We start from the raw sequence: 20217 nt of genomic DNA on the forward strand, positions 1-20217 counted from the left end.
TAGTGATATAGAACTAGAAGCGAGAAGAGAAAGGTGAAATGTGTGCTGTGAATCACGAGGGGGGAAGGCCTACTGGGAAAATATGAATGCCTGGACAGCTTACGGGTTAGAGTTTATGAATTTCTGTAAACCAACTTTAATACAGTTTTTAAAAAATCACTGAAACAGCCTTTTGTGTTTTCAAAACCAGTATTAAATAGGATCCTGCATTTAAGGCACTGTTTCTTGCCTGGTTCCTTTCCTGAAATGCTTCTGTTTCCTCTTTCCACCGCACCCCCACTCTAGTTGGCTAGTACAGAAGATTTTTCCAGCTTCAGACAAACCACTTTTCCAAGAATACATGGAACAGACTACAGAAGCAAGTAACAGCCTGCTTACTTCCCCTTCTGCACTTGTATATACATTCAGCTGGAGTTCCGAAAAGAGGAAGTCAGGAGAACATTTTTTTTTTCTTTTTAAAAGAAAGATTGGAGAACAAGGGAGCACAAGCAGGTGGAAATATTGAAGGAAAGTGTAAGAAGAGAAAATGGAACAAATACTGAAAAAAAAAAAAAAAAAAAAAAAAAAAACATGAGCCAGAAGCTAAACCGAAATGATGTCAGAGACTAGGAAAGGAGCAGAGAAAAGATCTGCCTTCTAACCTAGCCTCTTAGTTTGCTACTGAAATACAGCATCCTTGAACTGGAGCCCTCACTTCTAGGGGAAACTAACACACAGGCCACATGGAGATAGAAATCTGTGAATTCAGCTTCTCCCACCTAATTTCTGTATCAGTGACAACATGTCCTGGGTTTTTATTTATTTCTTTGACCTAACCCTTCAATTTTAATATCAAGTCTGAGTGCCTAGAGTATCTGAGAAAGAAGGGGACCAGATCCAGTGCCATTCAAAAACATTTAATGAGCACTTTGAATGTATAGGTGCTGTTCTGGGTACTGAGAACTTGGAGAAAAATAGGAAACAATCCTTGCCATTGCAATGTGATTTCTCCCAAGTGAAAGGAGACTATTGCTTAGGAATTACAGAGGTGCAAGACCCCAACTCTCAGGCTTTTAATAGCTAGACAGACATTTATTAGTGACCAGCTTCTTATAAAAAATAGAAAGCTTGAGTACTGCCTTAACTGCCGTAGCTTATATCACCTTCTCCTAACCTCTGTCCCCTGATGCTTCTAACTCAGATTTGCCCCTCCACCTCACCCCACAGTCAAGAAGCTGATGTAATGCAAGCAGATACCAGCTGAAGCCAGAATAGAATGGATAGTTATCTGGGGAGATAAAGTGACAGTGTTGCTTGTTCAGGCTATTGTTCAAAGAAGCATGTCTTTTATTTATAGACATTAGAATGTAAAGGCATAGACAGCCAGAGCTTGATATTACCTCTTTTTTCTGTAACTTGTTTCCTAGAAATATGCTTGATATAGCTACCTTCTTTGCATGTAAATTGAATGTGTTAGAAGAGTGTTTTATACCTGGGTTCACGTTCTTTTAATAGATTCTATTGCTGTTTTAGTTAAGGCTGGTTTCTAAATTTTAATGCATCAATATTTTGCTTTTATAGCATACTATATTATCTCTACTTATGTGAGGCATAGGTTGCAGAAAAAAGCAGGAGGTTTTAAAAGAAGCCAAATATAGATGACTTTCATATTAATAAAATATTCATAATTTAGTTGGACATAGCTAAGTAGAGGAGGTCTCCAATTGTTAGTGTGTCTGCAAAGTTGGCGCCTCCTAATAGACTTCATGGTGGTTACTGGAATTTTGTGCCAGGAAAAATGTAGTTGTCTGTTCTTAAACCTGAATTTCCTTGCTTTCAAACACCCGAGAGCGAGGTTCACAAGGATGCCACTAACCTTCTGTTGCTCTGGGGAAGTGACTTCATTTTTCCAACCCTTTGCTGAAAAGTGTTATATGCCTTGTATTCTTGGAGTGTGTTTTTTCCTAAGCTCTGAGGAGATTTTTAAGATTGAACCTCATGAATTTTTACACCCCTCTGCAAGAAAGGGAGGAAGAGTGGCTGTAAACCTCTTTGACTTATTTGAAATAAAGATAGTAGAATGTAAGGAATGAAGATAAATTGTGCCAGGGAATTTTTTAACAGGTTAACTGATGAACAAGAAATAGTTTTTATACAAACCTATGAAAACAGCTAATAACAGTACGCTTTATTTGTTGTAATGATATAAATAAGAATATTAATTTTCTTTGTAAGATTAAACAAACTGACATGGTATGCTCATATTTAAACTAAGTAAGGGCAACCACTAATTTGAAAAAGAAGTATTAAAGCTAGGTTTATGAAGGAACTATACTCAGAAACCTTATGATAGCAGCATTTCTGTGAACAGGATTCATCACAAAAATAACAACTATGCTTTATGAACTTAGTGTTTGAATTAATTTTCTAAAATTTGGCTATTAACCAAAAGGTTAATTGAGTCTTTTCTTCTTGCTCTATTGTGGTTAACATACTAATTCTTCCCATTAAAGACCCATTTTATTATGCAAATGAAAAAAATCACAAGACTTTGTGTCTAAGTGAGAGCTGCTTTTTTTGCAGGGGAACTCATGCACCTGTTTAAACCCCCAGCCCCCACCACTGCTTCCATTGGCTGCCAGACTTAGTGATCAGGTTTATAGGCTGTGGGGTCCTTCAATTTTGACTCACATTTTCTTTGTGACTTACTCTTGTTTTGGCTTATATTTCTCTCCTTCCAGCTCTCAGCATGCCAACAGCAGCTGCATCATGGCACTCACCCTGCTGCCAAGAGGGCAGGCAGCCTCCTTGGAGACTGTAATGCTGCACTATAGCCAACAGTTAAGAGATAGATGCTGGAGTAATACTTACAGCACAGCTGAAATTCACATCATTCTAGGAGGCATTTGGTGGAACACTTTGCCCATCGTATTTTTAAACTAATTTTTAAAAACTTAATTATGAAAAATTTTCAAGATTATCCTAAGGTGGAAAGAATACTATAGTGCATTTCCACTTGCCTTCATGTCTGTTTCAATAATTTTCAACTCACAGATAATTTTGTTTCACTGTCCATGGTGTTTTTCCCATGGTCTTATCCAGACTGCTGGTAGATTCATTTTCAAGGATAAATATATCTTAAATTAGAGTTGCTTTTCCATCCTTCTTCAGCCTGTCTGTAAGATCTGTCACCTTAATGATTTTCTCAATCCTTTCTCTTTAAGGTACAAAATGTTAGCATTTTTTCCTAAATTAAGCCAAGATATGCTACTTTAGTAACTGTCGTATTTTCTGATACTGTACCCTAAAATTTTTGAAGCACTGTTCATTCAGTCAATCATTCTATCCAAAGCATGTCTGAAATGTGCAGGATCTTGGAATATAGAGCTTTAATGGTCATTGGGTTTGATTATCAGTTTCACCACTAACAAGCTGTGTAACCTGGGACAACTTCCTTACCCTCTCTGTGCCTCAGTTTCCTCTTTAATACAGGACTAATAGGATCACACACCCTTACAAGGCTGTTGTAAGACTTAAATGAGCAAATACATTTATTTGCTTAGATACAGCCTGACACAAAGTGTTCCGTATATGCTAGTTGCTGTCTTGTCATCATTGTCATCCTAGTTGTCTTCATCATCTTCATCTTTTGTCCCTCTTCACTTATTTTACATAATGGTGGACTGAGACTCAAATGGGTAAAACAGCTCCCTTCAGGTCAGATGGCAGTTTTATGAGGATAACTTGAATAAGAAACCATGTCCCAATTTTTTTACTGTACTAGATATAGTCTGATACATTCTTGTCCTCAAGGAATTACATTCTCACAAATAATGATTTGCCAAAAAAAAAGGATTAATAAAAATATGAACAAGGGAATATATATTGCTGCTGGAGAGTTAGGCCTTAGGAGCTGTGGTTTCGAGAGGAGGAGAGAGACCCTCAGCTGCTGGGGCACCCTTGCCACAGTCAGTCTCCCACCACATCAAGAATCTCCCCTCCTCAGTTCCACACAGACCTCCAAAAGAGGAGGGGGCCTTCATGTCCCATCAGTAAAGTCTGCTCTACTCAGCCATAAAAAAAAAAAAAAGAAGAAGTTGTGTGTTTAGAAAGCAAAATCCTACAGGTAATGTACAGGCATACCTCGAAGATATTTCGGGTTCGGTTCCACACCACTGCAATAAAGTGAAAATTGCATTAAAGCGAGCCACATGAATTTTTTTGTTTCCTACTACATACAAAAGTTATGCTTACACTATACTGTCATCTATTAAGTGTACAATAGCAGTATATCTGAACAAATGTACATGTCTTAATTAAAAGTATATTGAGCTATCTCAGGGAAGTCTGAGGAGAGGCAGATAGAGGAATGGCCAACTAGTTGGTGGAACAATCAGAACACACACAACATATATCAGTTAATTTTGTCATCTTACATGGGCATGGTTCGTGGCACTGCAAAACAAATACAATAATAGCATCAAAGATCACTGATCATGCCTTACCAAAGCAGAGAGAATAATGAAATAATTTGAAATATTGTGGGAATGATAATAATGTGTCATAGACACACAAAGTGAGCGCATGCTGCTGGATAAATGACTCCAGTAGACTTACTTGATGCAGGGTTGCCACAAACCTTCAATTTGTAAAAAATGGAGTATCTATGAAGCACCATAAAGCAAAGCGCAATAAAAGAATGTATGCCTATACCTCCGCTTTAGTGGAGAAGGTGGAATGTCAGGAATGCTTTTGTTTAAGAAAGGAGATGATTTGGCTGATGAGACTCTAGAACATTCTATACATAACAAAAAAAGAAAAGAAAGCTTGAGTGGGATGAGACCACCAGATCTAGGGAACATTTACACATGAGATTAAGAGAGAAAGCAAGAAATAAAAGGAGAGGGAAAGGTATTATTTGAACTACCAGTGAGTGTCAAAAGAGATGACTGGATTTTAAACTTCATCTAAACCCAAATGGGATCCAGCATTTCTAAAATGTTACTTATTCACTTACTTTAACATGTGCCGAGCACTGTTCCGCTTACTTATAAATATAACTTCATTTAATCCTTGCATTTAACAATCCTATGAAATAGTTAACTATTATCAATTTCATAATACAGCTAAAGAAACTGAGGCATGGAGAAGTTAAATAATTTGCCCAAGGCCATTTGCTTGTTAATAAACAAGAGACCTGGGATTTATACCAAGCAGCATGGTTCTGGAATCTGTGCTCCTAACCACTTTGTTCTCCTGCTCACAGGTGATCAAAACCCCAGTGCAGATGAAATCTTAAGGTTTTATGGTGCACCCAAATGTTGCTTCCCTTTCAGTTTTTCTGTATAAACCAGTGTACAGGGAAGCCCTTTAAAGAGAGTAGAATGGTGGTGTCATTACTCATACCTGCGCTCTTGGCTGACTCGAGGATAATTAGCATTGTGAGTCCCAGTTAGGTTTCAGGAGACAGAATCTGCCCACTGCAGACATACATCTTTATAACAAGCTTTATCATAACAAGAGTATGATTACATTTGTTAGTTGCAGTCCTAAAACAGTACTCTGGTGTTATTTTCACATGAAATTATCACTCTTATAGGCATGTGCTTTTTAACTTTACTAATTCGAGGTCATTCACTAAAAAATATTTCTTGACGGCCCCTGTTTTAGGTATTGGAGATGCTTTGTGATGAGTTCCTTCTCTATAAATTCCCTATGGATTTTTCCTTTCTTGTGAGCTGCTTCTTATTAGCTTATAAATTGTCATTATTTCTCCCAACTTGGAAAGAAAAACAAAAATCAAAAGAAACTTTTCTTGACTACACATCCCTTTTTAACTACTGGCCCATATATGTTTCCCCATTGACATCATGACACCTAGAAAATACTGTCCATTCTAATTTTCTCTCCACTTTCTCCACCAGATCTCGTCCAGCTCCAGATTCAAATTATATCCCCCTGCCTACTAACAGCTCCACCTAATGTCTGCTAGGCACTGAAATGTCCAAAACTGAGCTCTTGATCTTCCCACCCATTCCTGCTCCCTGGTACTCTTTCCCATCCCTATAAAGGGTGATTCCATCTGTCTCATTGCTCAGGCCAAGAACTTTGGCTTTATCCTTAACTGTGCTTTTGTTCTCATACCCCTACCATCCATTCCATCAGCAAATCGTGTTCGTTTTACCCTTAAAGTCTATCCAAAATCCAACCATTTTATCTCACCTTTGCTATCCCTGCTCTAATCCACTTCGTAAGTAATCTCTCATTCCCAGCTATCTTCCCACTTCCTTCCCTGGCCACGCTACCTCTACTATCTGCTGTCAACCCAGCAACCAGGATGATTCTTTTAAAACATCGGTCAGAATATATCACCTCTCCAACAACATGTTCTTCAAGATTTTTTTTAATCTAACATGAAACAATTTGGATGAATCTCCACATAACGTTGAGTAAAAGAAGCCAGAAGCAAGAGTTCATACTGTATGATTGCATTCATTTAAAATACAAAACTAGGCCGGGCACGGTGGCTCACATCTGTAATCCCAGCACTTTGGGAGGCTGAGGCAGGTGGATCACCTGAGGTCAAGAGTTCGAGACCAGCCTGGCCAACATGGTGAAACCCTGTCTGTACTAAAAATACAAAAATTAGCTGGACGTGGTGGTGGGCACCTGTTATCCCAGCTACTCGGGAGGCTGACGTAGGAGAATCACTTGAACCCAGGAGGTGGAGGTTGCAATGAGCCGAGATTGTGCCATTGCACTCCAGCCTGGGTGACAAGAGCAAAACTCCATCTCATAATAATAAATAAATAAATTAATTGAAATACAAAACCAGGTAAAACGAATTCTGTGTTGTTAGAAATAAGGATCATGATTGACGGGATGGGAGTTGATTGTGACTGCAAGAGAACACCAGGAGGGTTTCTGGGGGCTGGTCTTTTATATTTCTTGATCTGGGTGCTGGTTGCTCATGTGTATTCAGTTTGTAAAAATTTCGCAAGTTATACACTTAGGAGGTAACCTTTTCGTGTATATTTTATACTTTAATAAAAAGTTTTACAAAATTATTTCTCATACAAAAAAATCATTCTTTTTTTTTTTTTTTTTTTTTTTTTTGAGATGGAGTTTCACTCTTCTTGCCCAGGCTGGAATGCAATGGCACAGTCTCGGCTCACTACAACCTCCGCCTCCCGGGTTCAAGTGATTCTCCTGCCTCAGCCTCCCAAGTAGCTGAGATTACAGGCATACGCCACCACACCTGGCTAATTTTGTATTTTTAGTAGAGATGGGGTTTCTCCATGTTGGTCAGGCTGGTCTCAAACTCCCGACCTCAGGTGATCTGCCCACCTTAACCTCCCAAAGTGCTGAAATTATGGGCATGAGCCACCGTACCCGGCCCAGAAAATTATTCTTCTCGTTTAGACTTAGAGTCAAATAATTTGTCAGCATTTATAACCATTAGCATTTATAACCAAAGACACAACATACCAGAATCTCTGGGACACAGCTAAAGCAGTGTTTAGAGAGAAATTTATAGCACTTAAATGCCCACAGGAGAAAGTAGGAAAGATCTAAAATCGACACCCTAACATAACAATTAAAAGAACTAGAGAAGCAAGAGCAAACAAACTCAAAAGCTAGCAGAAGGCAAGAAATAACTAAGATCAGAGCAGAAGCGAAGGACATAGAGACACGAAAAACCCTTCAAACAATCAATGAATCCAGGAGCTGTTTTTTTGAAAGATTAACAAAATAGATAGACTGCTAGTCAGACTAGTAAAGAAGAAAAGAGAGAAGAATCAAATAGACACCATAAAAAATGATAAAGAGGAGATCACCACTGATCCCACAGAAATACAAACTACCATCAGAGAATACTATACACAACTCTATGCAAATAAACTAGAAAATCTAGAAGAAATTGATAAATTCCTGGACACATACACCCTCCCAAGACTAAACCAGGAAGAAGCTGAATCCCTGAATAGACCAATAACAAGTTGTGAAATTGCGGCAGTAATTAATAGCCTACCAACCAAAAAAAAAAGAAACCCAATAAATCTTGACTGAGCAGTAGGCACTGATCTAGACATGTGGGATACAGCAGTGAACATGAGCTACAAAAGCTCCATGGCTGGGCGCAGTGGGTCATGCCTGTAATCCCAGCATTTTGGGAGACTGAGGCAGGCAGATCGCTTGAGCCCAGGAGTTCAATACCAGCCTGGGCAATGTAGTGAAATCCTGTCTGTACAAAAAAATACAAAAATTAGCCAAGCATGGTGGCGTGCTCCTATAGTCCCAGCTAGCTACTTGAGAGGCCGAGACAGGGAGGGTGCAGTGAGCCAGGATCACGCACTGCACCCTAGCCTTGGTGACAGAGCAAGACTCCGTCTCAAAAAAGTAACAAACAAACAAACAAAAACTACGTAAAAGTAAGTTTTATATAAGTGAGAAAAGGCCTCATTGAGATGGCATCTGGACTAACACTTGGAAGGAGATAAGGGAAGTAGCCCTGTGTATGTGTGGGAGAAGAGTGTCCTGGACAGAGGGAATGGAAAGCAAAGGCCCTGAGGCAGAAGCAGGCTCGGTGTGCACAAGCAAGCCCTTGCACTAGCAAGGAGACAGTGGGACTGAAGAGGAGTAGGCCAGGGCACACAAGCTGGAGATGAGGTCAGAGGCACCCCTGGAGCCAGATCGTGAAGGAGCTAGTAGACCTCTGTAAAGACTTGGGAATTGTATTCTGCCTGAGATTGAGGGTTGAGGGGGGAGTCATTGTTTTGCCCAGGCTGGTTTGAGTTAGGTTTCAGGTGCTCGTAGTGGCAGGCCATTCATCTTCATTGCTGTAAATACATTCCAATTTATTATCCATTCTTCTATTGATTGATATTTAGGTGATTTGCAAGAGATATTAATTGTAAGGAAACTGAACAAGATATATCCTTTTTTAAAAAATTAGATAACTTTTGTGACATAACAGGTCAGTTCCAATGACAGTCAGGCAGTCAATCAATACTCATGGTATACATTAGAGATAAATTATGAGTACATGTATATTAGTGTCAAACAGTAAAGTGTGCAAGGTTGAAAATACAAAGATATGCCAGGTAGATTGCTTGTCTTCAAAGACCCTATAGTCTAGTTGGAGATAAGATATATATGCATATGGAACAGCAATTAGCAAGGACACATATAGGCAACACCAAATAACGTCTTAGGCAATTTGCTCCATAAGCATTCTGAAATGGGCAAGGTCACTTTGGACTCCAGTGATACAAGATTTATAGGGCAGCTGAGAATTTAGCAGAGCCTAAAAACGTACATAGGATTTGGAAAAGCGGAGACAGCCTTTGCAGACATTGTCTGAGCAAGGGAAATAACAGGAAGGCCAGCTTGTGTTTAAGGGGTCTGTGGGTGGTCAGTCTGAGTTAAAGTTTAGGATTCACTTTAAAGCCTAATGGAAATTTGGATAAATGTAATTCTAAAGTAAAGAGCCGCATTCAAATCTGGGAATATTGATATAGTCCACATTTCTCAATCATTTTGATGTATTAATGCCACATTTACTGTTACTAAACCTCAAAGTTCACAAGGCCTAAATGTTTTAAATATATGTATTTTTAGACCAACAAAGAAAATTCATCCAGTGTGACTGTATCAGACCCTGAGACGGAAAATAAGGCAGGCCAGACTCTGGAGAACAGCTCATTAATGGCCGAGCTCCTGAGCGATGTACCCTTCACCCTGGCCCCGCATGTGCTGGCAGTGCAGGGCACCATCACTGACCTTCCTGACCACTTACTCTCCTATGATGTCAGCGAAAACTTATCACGGTTTTGGTATGATTTCACTCTTGAAAATTCAGTGCTCTGTGATTCATAATCTTTATATCTGTTTGCACCTTAACAGCTTTAAAATATGTTCACCTATTTCATTTGACCTGTTTGATGTTCTTTGCCGTTTCACTGTTTAAGGCCCTCAGCAAAGTAAGGATCATAAAGCAAAGAAAATAGCATTATGTTAATTACTCTATTTTTAAGAAAAATGTACATTTGTGTACAAATTGAACTTAAGTTCTACTTCCTTTCTCCCATATAATAAACATAAAAATTAGGCTATGAAGGTTTTATGAAAGGAGTCAATTCCTTCAGATGGTCTCTCAAAATATAACACCTCAAATTTATCTTAGAAGAACTGTGAAAAAGAATTGTGGCATTTTTTAGTTACCACAGCTCCGAAGTCTGAGCTAGACGTGGGTGTGAAGTCTCCTCTCTGGTTTGTAGGAAGTTGAATTAGTGTTATTCCTGAATTGTTTTCTTCCACAGTGTTTATGAATGAACTCAGAAAAAAAGTTACCAGTTCGCTTAATTTCTTCAGACGCATTGATGTGGAAGTTTAAAACTTGTCCTAAACAACAGTGCTAGTTTGCTGATACGAGAATGCTAGACCTGCTCTGCGTGCTGTTTCTGGAGTGGCCCATTTCCGTTTTCTGAAACCCATGGCAGCCCTTTCCATTGTGAATAATTTCTATGTTCCCACCTTTGTTCTCTGCCTTTGCGCTACTTCAGTGTGCTCTCTGACCAGCTTTCCAAAGAACTTGCCCTGCTTCTGCCTCGGTTGGCATTTGCTCTCCTTACCACATATGTTCCCAGTTGCTGAAGAGATCCACATTTCCTTTCAACCTCTCTGCCTCCTCAAGAAAAACATCCCATGATGATACATATTATTGCTGATAACACGCTTATTTAGAAATTTGTTGGCCACAATACAGATGGAAATGTTTTACTCCTGGAAAAACTAAAATCAACTCATTTCCAATTAGAGTATAGGCAAAACACCTACATATGACTTTTAGTTCTTGAATATCCATTGTTCACTTTAATGAAAACAGAACTGCCATTGGTCAATAAACTGTAAAGGGAAGAGGCAAATTGTGATAGAGAATTTTCTATGCCATGGGAAATTGAAATCACATTTATTTTGATGACCAGCAATATGATTTATTAACTCTGTGCCAAGTTTTAAGTATATTTTTTCACAAAGAGTACCATAGTGAAACTAAACACTGTGCATAAAGGTACATGAATTATTCCAGTTTTAAAGTATTATTATGCGTGTTTGTTTTAATAAATGTGGCATGGTTTTAATACAAATGCTATGTTATTTAAAAGTTACAGGAACATTTCTATTGACAAAAATATGCTTCCTTTACTTATTATGTTACCATATGATGTTAATGATTACATTAGATCTTTACATAGTTTTTATAAAGCATCAGTCTAGGAAATATGACTTATTGCTGATGCAAATGTGAACATTTTGTAGTAGTTTTGTAAAAGCACATCCTTTTCAAATATCTATGTTAATGTACCCTTAAACTAAATGCAAGCACATAGTCAGTTTGTCTAGTTTATGTGTGAAATTTTGTCTAAAATACCTAAACATTTCATCTATATTTATGTCTACCATGTTATCAATGTTTATAAGTACCTTCATGTGTCTATAAAAATGTTATATTTAAATAAATGTGAATTAAAATAAAATTTTTGATTATTTTCAGATCCAGAAAAATGGGTTTTTTTGAATCATTTTTATCTGAATGCAAGTTGTTAATTCTTTAGGAGCCAAAAAGTTTAAGTATATAGTTTGTATAGTGCTAGGAAAAATATGCAATTTCCTCTTGCATGTAAGTTTTAAGGAATAACTTTGAAAATGGTAAGATCAGTAGTCCTGGCTTAATAGGACTGGAGGGATTTGAGAGAGATGACATGAGCATTTCTAGATTGATCCCATCATCACAACATTTAGTAAGGGCCAATGTTAATGATCTTCTTTTTTAAACAAAAATATTGTGAAAATGACCATTTAATTTTTTATTTGGTATATAAATTAATGTTTCTATGAAACATTAGAAATCAATAAAGCTAACCTCATTTTACCTAAGAGAAAATTGAAGCCTAGAAAGACTAAATGACTTAAATCACTTAGTGATAAATAAATGCCTACCTTAATAGTGTTAGTAATTATAATATATGATAACAAAGCCTTGTGATATGGTGGGAAAAAGTTCAGGCAATTGAGGCAGTCAGGCAGAGTTGGTAATGGCTCCCTCCCTCATAAGCTGCGGACCTTTCAATCAGTCCCCTAACTTCTGGTGCCCTCAGTTCTCTCAGTTGTTAAACACTAAGTGTTCATAACTTGCAGCGTTATGCTAAGTTATAGTTGGTGTATGTCAAATGCCTGGCAGCCTAAAGCCTAGCGCATCATCAGTATTCTGGGAAACGGATTGTTATAATTCTCGTTATTGACCATACACACACAATACTATAATGAAATGCAAAATATATATTAATTGAACTTCTTGAAGAGTAACATAAAAAAAACAGCTACCTACATTAACTGCAGATCCCCCTCCTTCCCAGTATTTTGTTCCATATTAAATACCTTACTATGAGAAATATTCCTAAAATGTTAGTTGACTGTTCTGCCTTAGCTAAGAATTCCATAGTGAACATTTTGTTCTTTTTCTCATTATTAAAGTCTTTTTCCTAATATATGTTATTATTGCAAAGTACTATAGGCATACAATGTGCAGGTGATTTTACTGAATCTTATTTATTTGTTTATTTGTGATGGAGTTTTACTCTTGTCACCCAGGCTGGAATGCAATGGCATGATATAGGCTCACTGAAGCCTCCTCCTCCTGGGTTCAAGCAATTCTCCTGCCTCAGCCTCCCAAGTAGCTGCAATTATAGTTGGCTGCCACCATGCCTAATTTTTTTTTTTTTTTAGTAGATGTGGGGCTTCACCATGTTGACCAGACTGGTCTCGAACTCCTGACCTCAGATGATCCACCCGCCTAGGCCTCCCAAAGTGCTGGGATTACAGGCATAAGCCACTGTGCCCAGCCTTGAATCTTATTTTTAGCCCTAAAATACGTTCAAGACTTGCATGTATTTTTTTTCCCAAGCTTTCTTTAAAGACATTTGCATTCTTTCCTAAAAACAGAATGAGAGAGGCTATTCTGACCATGTATTACCCTGGCTAATTAAATTTTGATCAACTGAACTTTCAAAATTGTACCATTAAAACGTTAGCAAAGGCACAATTTTTATTAACAATTGCAGAACAAATCTATAATAGTTTTTTAAGGTAAACATTCATGGACATCAACACTTGTTTTTTTCTTTTCTTAAAGAAAAATGGTAAATTGAAAACAGTATGAAAAAATTCTTCTAAAATTCCCAGAGATTTCATTTCTCATAATTCTAAATGACAGGTGAGGAGAAGCAAGGAAAGAATCTCACCCAGGTTCTGAAACCATAGTACATCAGACTACCTCTGTACCTCCCATGGTAACAATTGATCAACAAATGAACACTGCCCTCAGTAATCTAGCAAAGAATATGTTTCTTTCAGAGATTAATGCATTATCTTATTAATTATGTCAATAACTCACACAAAATATAAGTTTATTGGAAATGTAGTTGAAGGATGTTTTGTCTTTTAAAGTTTTTGGGAAATACAGGTTTATGGACATTATCTTTTGAGCATTTGTCCCATATTACTGAGGGCATGACCTAGGTATTATTGGGAAATCTAAAACTTTCAGAATAAGTCCAATTCCATTCATACTACATTGGCTTGAAGGATTAAGTATTCTTATGTTTCAGGAAAAGGACTCTTTATGCCATATGGTTTGGCAGATAGGTGTGTGTAAGAAAGAGAAAGATGTATTGATTGACGCAAGGAACTCTGTTTCAGTCAATATGACAATATGTCAGTCTTTTAAAACTTTAAATAAACTTTTTATTTTGGAATAGTTTTAGATTTACAGAAAAATTATGAAGATACCACAGAGAGTTCCCATATACCCCTCACTTAGTTTTCCCTGTTGTTGACATCTCACATAACTACAGGACATTTATCACAACCAAGGAATCAACACTGGTACACTGCAATTAACTACACTGCACACCCTGTTCAGATTTCATAGTTTTCCTCTAATGTCCTTTTTCTCCTCCAGCAGCCTATCTAGGATAGTACATTACATTTATTTAGTTGTCATATCTCCTTAGCGCCCCTTGGCTTCAACAGTTTCTCAGACTTTTTATTTTTGATGACCTTGACAGTTTTGAGGAGTACTGATCAAGTATTTTGTAGAATATTTCTCAAGTGGGGTGTATCTGGTGTTTTCACATGGTTAGACTAGGGATATGAGTTTTTGGAGAAATATTAAAAAGGTGATATGCCCTTCAGTGAGATTATATCATATTGAGAGTAGTATATGCTATAAACATGACTTATTACTGATGACGCTGACTTTGAATACCTGGCCAAAGTAGTGCTTCTCAGGTTTCTCCACTGCAAAAGTTATTCCTCCCAACCTTTCTATACTCTACTCTGGAATTAAATCACAAAGCATGACCCACACTCAAGGAGTGGGGAATTAAACTCCACCTCCTTGAAAGGCAAGTATCACATAAATTATTTGGAATTCTTCTGCATGAGAGAGTTGTCTCTTTTCCTCAATTTATTTATCAGTTATTTATTTATATTAGTATGAACTCAGGAATCTTCAATCTTTTTTCCAAGTCTTAATCAGTGCTATCCAAGAAACATATTTACATTTTTATGAAAGTCGATAAAATTTGGAACATTTTACATGGTGCAGATGAATACCATTTTATGTTGGATATGATAGTATATTCTATGGTTTCCTCAAAATTTATCTTCCTGTTAATGTCAGGTATGTATCTCCTTAGCTTATCATGAATAACCATATATACCACAGACCTTCCTTGTAGGGCTAACAGTGTTGCATTGTAAGCAGAGCCCCCGTAGATAACTGGCCTTTTCCTACCTTATTCCTAAGATGGTTGCATCTTATAAATAATGTCATTCTTCAGCAAGTGGTATGGAAATGAGATGGTAATGTCATTATTTCCTCTTTAAAGAATCAAGAAAACTCATGACACAAAGAGCTCTTCTCTGTAAAAGGTGAGACTTTTTTTTTTAGTAATAGCAAAAATAAAATTGTTCCTTCTTAATTTTCTAAAGAAAGATGGATTTCATTTTCAACATTAAGAGGTAGTTTTAAGAAGCAGTAGAAGTCAGCCTGGGTAACATGGTGAAATCCCATCTCTACAAAAAAATTAGCTGGGCTTGGTGGTGTGCACCTGCAATCCCAGCTACTCTGGAGGCTGAGGTTAGAGATCATCTGAGTCTAGGGAAGTCGAGGCTGCAGTGATGCAGTGAGCCATGATTGTGCTACTCCAGCCTGGTCGACAGAATGAGACCCTGTCAAAAAAAAAAAAAAAAGAAGAAAAGGAGAAGGAAGCAATAAAAGGAAGAAGAAGAGGAAGAAGAGGAGGAGGAAGAGGAGGAGGAAGGAAGAAGGAGAAGCAGCAGCAGCAACAGCAGCAATAAAAGGAAACCAAGCTTCTTTTGGAGGGGAAAAGTGCCCAAGAATCTCATAGTTTTACTTCTCATTAGCGAAAGCTCACTGCGTGCTAAAACGTAAATTGGATGAGTGGATCTCATTCAGTTTCATTTGGGAAGGACACAATCAAAACAAAAAAACAACTTATGTAGTCTTTACAAGACACTTGAATATAATTCCTTGTCAAGAATTTACCCAACCCCAATTTTCACCCTTACAAAAATAAATAAATAAATAAATTCCTTACAATCAAAGGCAAAGCAAAGGGTAATTGCATCCAGAACAAACCATCAGTTGGCTGACTCTGAACCAGCCCCAGCAGAGAGCTTGCTAGTCACTGCCCAGGCCAGAAAGGGAGTCAGACAATAGAGCATTTCAGAGGTCAGTTAAGGAGACAGGTTCCAATTTAGGACTGCTGCCAGGGATGTACAATCCAGTGTCTGACATCTGGGTTCTGCAACTGCCAAATCTACCCCTTGTGTGGCCACAGGTGTTGGCTATAACTCTGAGGCACATGGGAGAAGGAACAGGGTAATGTCAATGTCATTGTGCATATGTGTGTTTATGTGTATGGGTTTTCTTTTAATTTTTTCAAAAGGTACATAATTTATTTTGTTTTAAAATGAGTGTATTTCTACATAATGGCTGGGAACATTTGGGAGACTAGCAAAGAAGAAGCTTTTGTTCAAGAACAAGGGCAAAACAAAGCTGAATTTTTACACCTACAGGGTACATTGTATGCTAACATGTTGTGTGTGATATTGTTAACTTAGTCATTTGAATAGGCCTTCTCAGGACAAAAATAAATAAATAAATGGATGCCAAAACGCACACAGGCAGTTGGTATAAGATGAAACCTAAATACTCATTCTCTTCCTGTAGTCTTCTCCCCTCATCTTTGTTTTGGATCTTCAGGAGAATTTGTGTTTATCCACACATATTTTTGAGCCTGGAACAGACTGTATGCAGTCTTCTATCTCACACTATACCACTTGTAGCCATCAGCTAACACAGCTTAAAACAAGAACACTGAACTTTCCTCTCCTTTTTGCAGGAAACTTAGCTACTGTCTATAAAGCAAATCTGGAAGTTTCTACCTCAGGTAGCTGTTTGAGTTTCCTAACCCTAAAGATGTAGGCAACAGTAGAAGAAATGAAGATGATTTAGAGAATGGAATGATCCTGGTAAGAACCTTAAAGAACAGATGGTCAGTAGGTTAGAAAAAAAAAATACAGGTCTATATCTCCACAAATTAATTGGATGTTTCTTCCATGTTTTTCCTATTCCATATCCTGAAATTAGAAATTGAACTTCAAGGAGGAGGAGGAATCTACATATTTTATCTTCATATTGAATCCCTTCTAAAGAGAAATGCTTGAGTCCTTGGGCCAATGTCTGTCCTGCTTTTAAAACTAATGTGATCTGCAATGTTTTTTCATTGTATCCTCTATATAATCCACCAGGCAAGAAGATTTCTGACAGGTTATACTTTGTATTTTCTATTACAAAGATCAAAGGTAAATTGAATGTGCTTTTTCAAAGATTAACTCCCATCCCTTATTTCACTTAAGAATCTGTGCTCTGACTGGGCTTGTGCTTAGCACATGATAACTCCTCAGTCAGGATTTGTTGAACAAATGAGTGAACCAATGAAATAAATCATCAAGTTATTTATACATGAGATTTCCCGAAAGCAAAGGAATAGAATTGAAAAACTTTTGTCATTTCTCCAGCCTTGGGAAGAACTGTGTTTGTGGTGTTTGTGCAGTTGAAAATAATGCTTAGCTTACCAGGCCTCTACAAATTGTGCCTTTTATCTGTTTTGGGTATTTTCCATGTTTCTCAGGTTGTGTTTTCCTCTGTCCATAATGACTACGTATGTCTTCGTGATGAGTAAGAGCTGATTCTAGACAATACAGTGTATGTTGGTCCGAGGTTGTATCTAGCTGCCAAGTTTCCCTTGTGTGTTCTTGGTTATGGTAGTGTGTATTCCTGTCCCAGAATGAATTAGTCCTATCTGACCTGTCCTTGAAAAATGTTTTCCTTTTTCATTTGCTTGCCTCCAAGCACATTTGGGTATTTTTAAACACCTTGTTTTTTTAAAAAAAAAGATTTTTCCAGGAGCAGTGGTGCACCTTTTTTTCAATAGTCTCCTGTATCTCTGTCCAACATTTCCTACTCAGCCAGTTCTATCCCTTCATCATATAAGCATGTTTAGCTGCTTTTCTAACTCCAACTATCAACTCTTTTTTCCTTCTCTTTAGAGCCAAGCTTCTTGAAAGAGTGGTCTATATTTGTACCTCTAGTTTCTTACTTTCTATTCATCGTCAACTTCTGCAATCAGATTTCACGTCCCTCATTAGAACCTCCCCTGAACTGGTTTATACTCGGCCCACCTTTAAAACCTGCCAAATGCCTTAATCTCTCTCTCTCTTTTTTTTTTTTTTTTTTTAGATGAAGTTTCACTCTGTCACCCAGGCTGGAGTGCAATGTCAGTGGCACAGTCACACGATCTCAGCTCACTGCAATCTCCACCTCCTAGGTACAAGCGATTCTTCTGCTTCAGCCTCCCAAGTAGTTAGGATTACAGGCATGCGCCACCACACCTGGCTTTTTTTTTTTTTTTTTTTTTGTATGTAGTAGAGACAGGGCTTCACCATATTGGTCAGGCTGGTCTTGAACTCCTGACCTTGGGTGATCCACCTACATTGGCCTCCCAAAGTGCCGGGATTACAGGCATGAGCCACCATGCCTGAACTATCTCTCTTTGGGGCAATTAATCACTATTGATTAATCCTACTTTCTTGAAATTGTCTTCCACCCTTCATGTCTATGACACTTTTGCTGGTTTTCCTTCCCTCTCTGTAACCATTCCATTTTAGACCTTTGGGGACTTGTTTTCACTTCTACTTGTAAAATGTTGGTGTTCTTCAGAATTCTGCCTCTGACTCTCTTCTCTACCTTTTCTTTTCCCTACATAATCATATCCATGCCTTATCTGCCAAATCAATCTTCAGCCCAGAACTCTCTCAAGTTCCATATCCATATACAAAATTTGCCATCAAATGTCTCCCTTGACCTTTACTCTCAGCTTCTATAACAGATCACAGTAGCTGCTATTTTTATTTGCTCTACACTCTTTTTCATCTCCCTCCCCTCTACCCACTTTCCTTTGAGGAATTCTGCATCACTTTATGTAGTCCTGGTGGGAGCAATGATACTTATGGCCATTTCTATATGACAAGGTGATAAACACTTAACCTAGCCTAGTCCAGTTATCATCCTTCAACCAATACATAGATGTCAGGAGAAAGAAGCACCTATTTTGCTGGGTTACTACTGACTGCCATCCTTTCCTCCATGTTTCAAAGTCTTGACCATATTATTTGAGGCCCTGGATTACCCAAGCAAGAAACTAAGAATCTATCCATTCTTCTTTCTTACCTCAATACTCAACTGATGATAAACTTTTGTTAATTATACATCTAAAAGATTTGTCTATCAAATGTGTACTCCAGACCTACTACTACTCCTACTTCAGTCCGGGTCTTTATCACTTCACCCAGCTGATCTCCCTACATCCAGTTAAGCCTCCCTCCCATCCATCCTCTACACTAAAGCCAGAGGAAATATGTTAAGAAATACGGATAAATTCCTCAGGGGCTCTGTGGTGTCTCTGGAAAATTGAGGCATTTTAAGGCAAACAAGGGCCCCCCACCTGCCCCTCCAGCCTCTGCAAATGATATTGCAACTCCTATATTCTGTGTTCTGGCCTATTGAGCACTGCCCTGCACTGTTTAATATGCCATACCTTATTTAATTATCCTTATATTCTATTTCCTTTCTCTGAAATGCCCTGACCTTCCCTTCTTCAACCAGCTAAATCATATTACAAGACTTTTTTTCCTGTATCATCTCCTCTAGGAGTCTTCCTTTATTTTTGCTGAGCTGCACTGATGTCTTCGCATGTTTTTGTGCTAACCTGTGCTCCCCTCTTTCAAGGTTCTTGATCCATAGTGTTATAATTGTTTGTTCCCTGTCTGCTTCACAACTCTGAATTGATACCAAATAGACTTCCTTGATTAACATGATGCCTGACATACAGCATGTGCTCAGTAAAAGTTTGTCCAGTAGGTGAATGATTGAGTCACTATTGATTCAAGGAAATATATGAATTATATATCATCTATATTAGACTAGTAGATGTTGCCTTTGTGTCTGTGTTGGAAGCCTTTAGAAAACCCTTCAGATATCCATATTAGAATATGCTACATTTCCTTAATGCTCCCAAACATATCTTGTATTCTAAATAAATTAACTTCTTAAATTTCTACCCCTTTTGTTTGGTGACCTATATCAGCATTAATACAATAAAGACATTTTACATTTATTATAATTTTCAGACAGTGTTAAATCTTCAGATTAAATTTTTGGGATGTAAGTTACTATGAATCTGTGTATTATTATTATTATTATTATTATTATTATTTTAGAGACAGGGTCTTGCTCTGTTGCTCCCAGGCTGGAGTGCAGTGGTGTGATCATAGCTCACTGCAGTGTCCAAATTCCTGGGTTCAAGTGATCCTCATACCTCAGCTTCCCCAGTAGCTGAGACTATAGGCACATGCCACCATGCCTGGCTAATTTTTCAATTTTTGTAGAGATGGGATCTCACTTTATTGCCCAGGCTGGTCATGAACTCCTGGCTTTAAGCAATCCTCCTGCTTTAGCCTCCCAAAGTACTAGGATTATAGGCAGTGAGCCACCATGGCTGGCTGGATCTATCTATTATAACTTCA

At 37.9% G+C, this 20217-nt stretch overlaps 1 protein-coding gene across 4 annotated transcripts in view; it reads left to right on the forward strand.

Annotated features, from left to right (window-relative positions):
- UMAD1 (UBAP1-MVB12-associated (UMA) domain containing 1) overlaps positions 1–11547 on the forward strand; it is a 244907-nt gene extending 233360 nt beyond the window's left edge. For all 4 annotated transcript variants that reach the window (XM_030932062.1, XM_030932061.1, XM_010353067.2 and 1 more), the window contains one exon: positions 9601–11547. In XM_030932062.1, coding sequence (XP_030787922.1) covers positions 9601–9858 — 258 coding nt within the window. In that variant the 3' untranslated portion in view covers positions 9859–11547. The remainder of the gene's footprint in view (positions 1–9600) is intronic.
- The last annotated feature ends 8670 nt before the right edge of the window (positions 11548–20217 follow it).

Source organism: Rhinopithecus roxellana, chromosome 6 (genome assembly GCF_007565055.1).
Source record: "Rhinopithecus roxellana isolate Shanxi Qingling chromosome 6, ASM756505v1, whole genome shotgun sequence".
NCBI classification, from domain to species: domain Eukaryota; kingdom Metazoa; phylum Chordata; class Mammalia; order Primates; family Cercopithecidae; genus Rhinopithecus; species Rhinopithecus roxellana.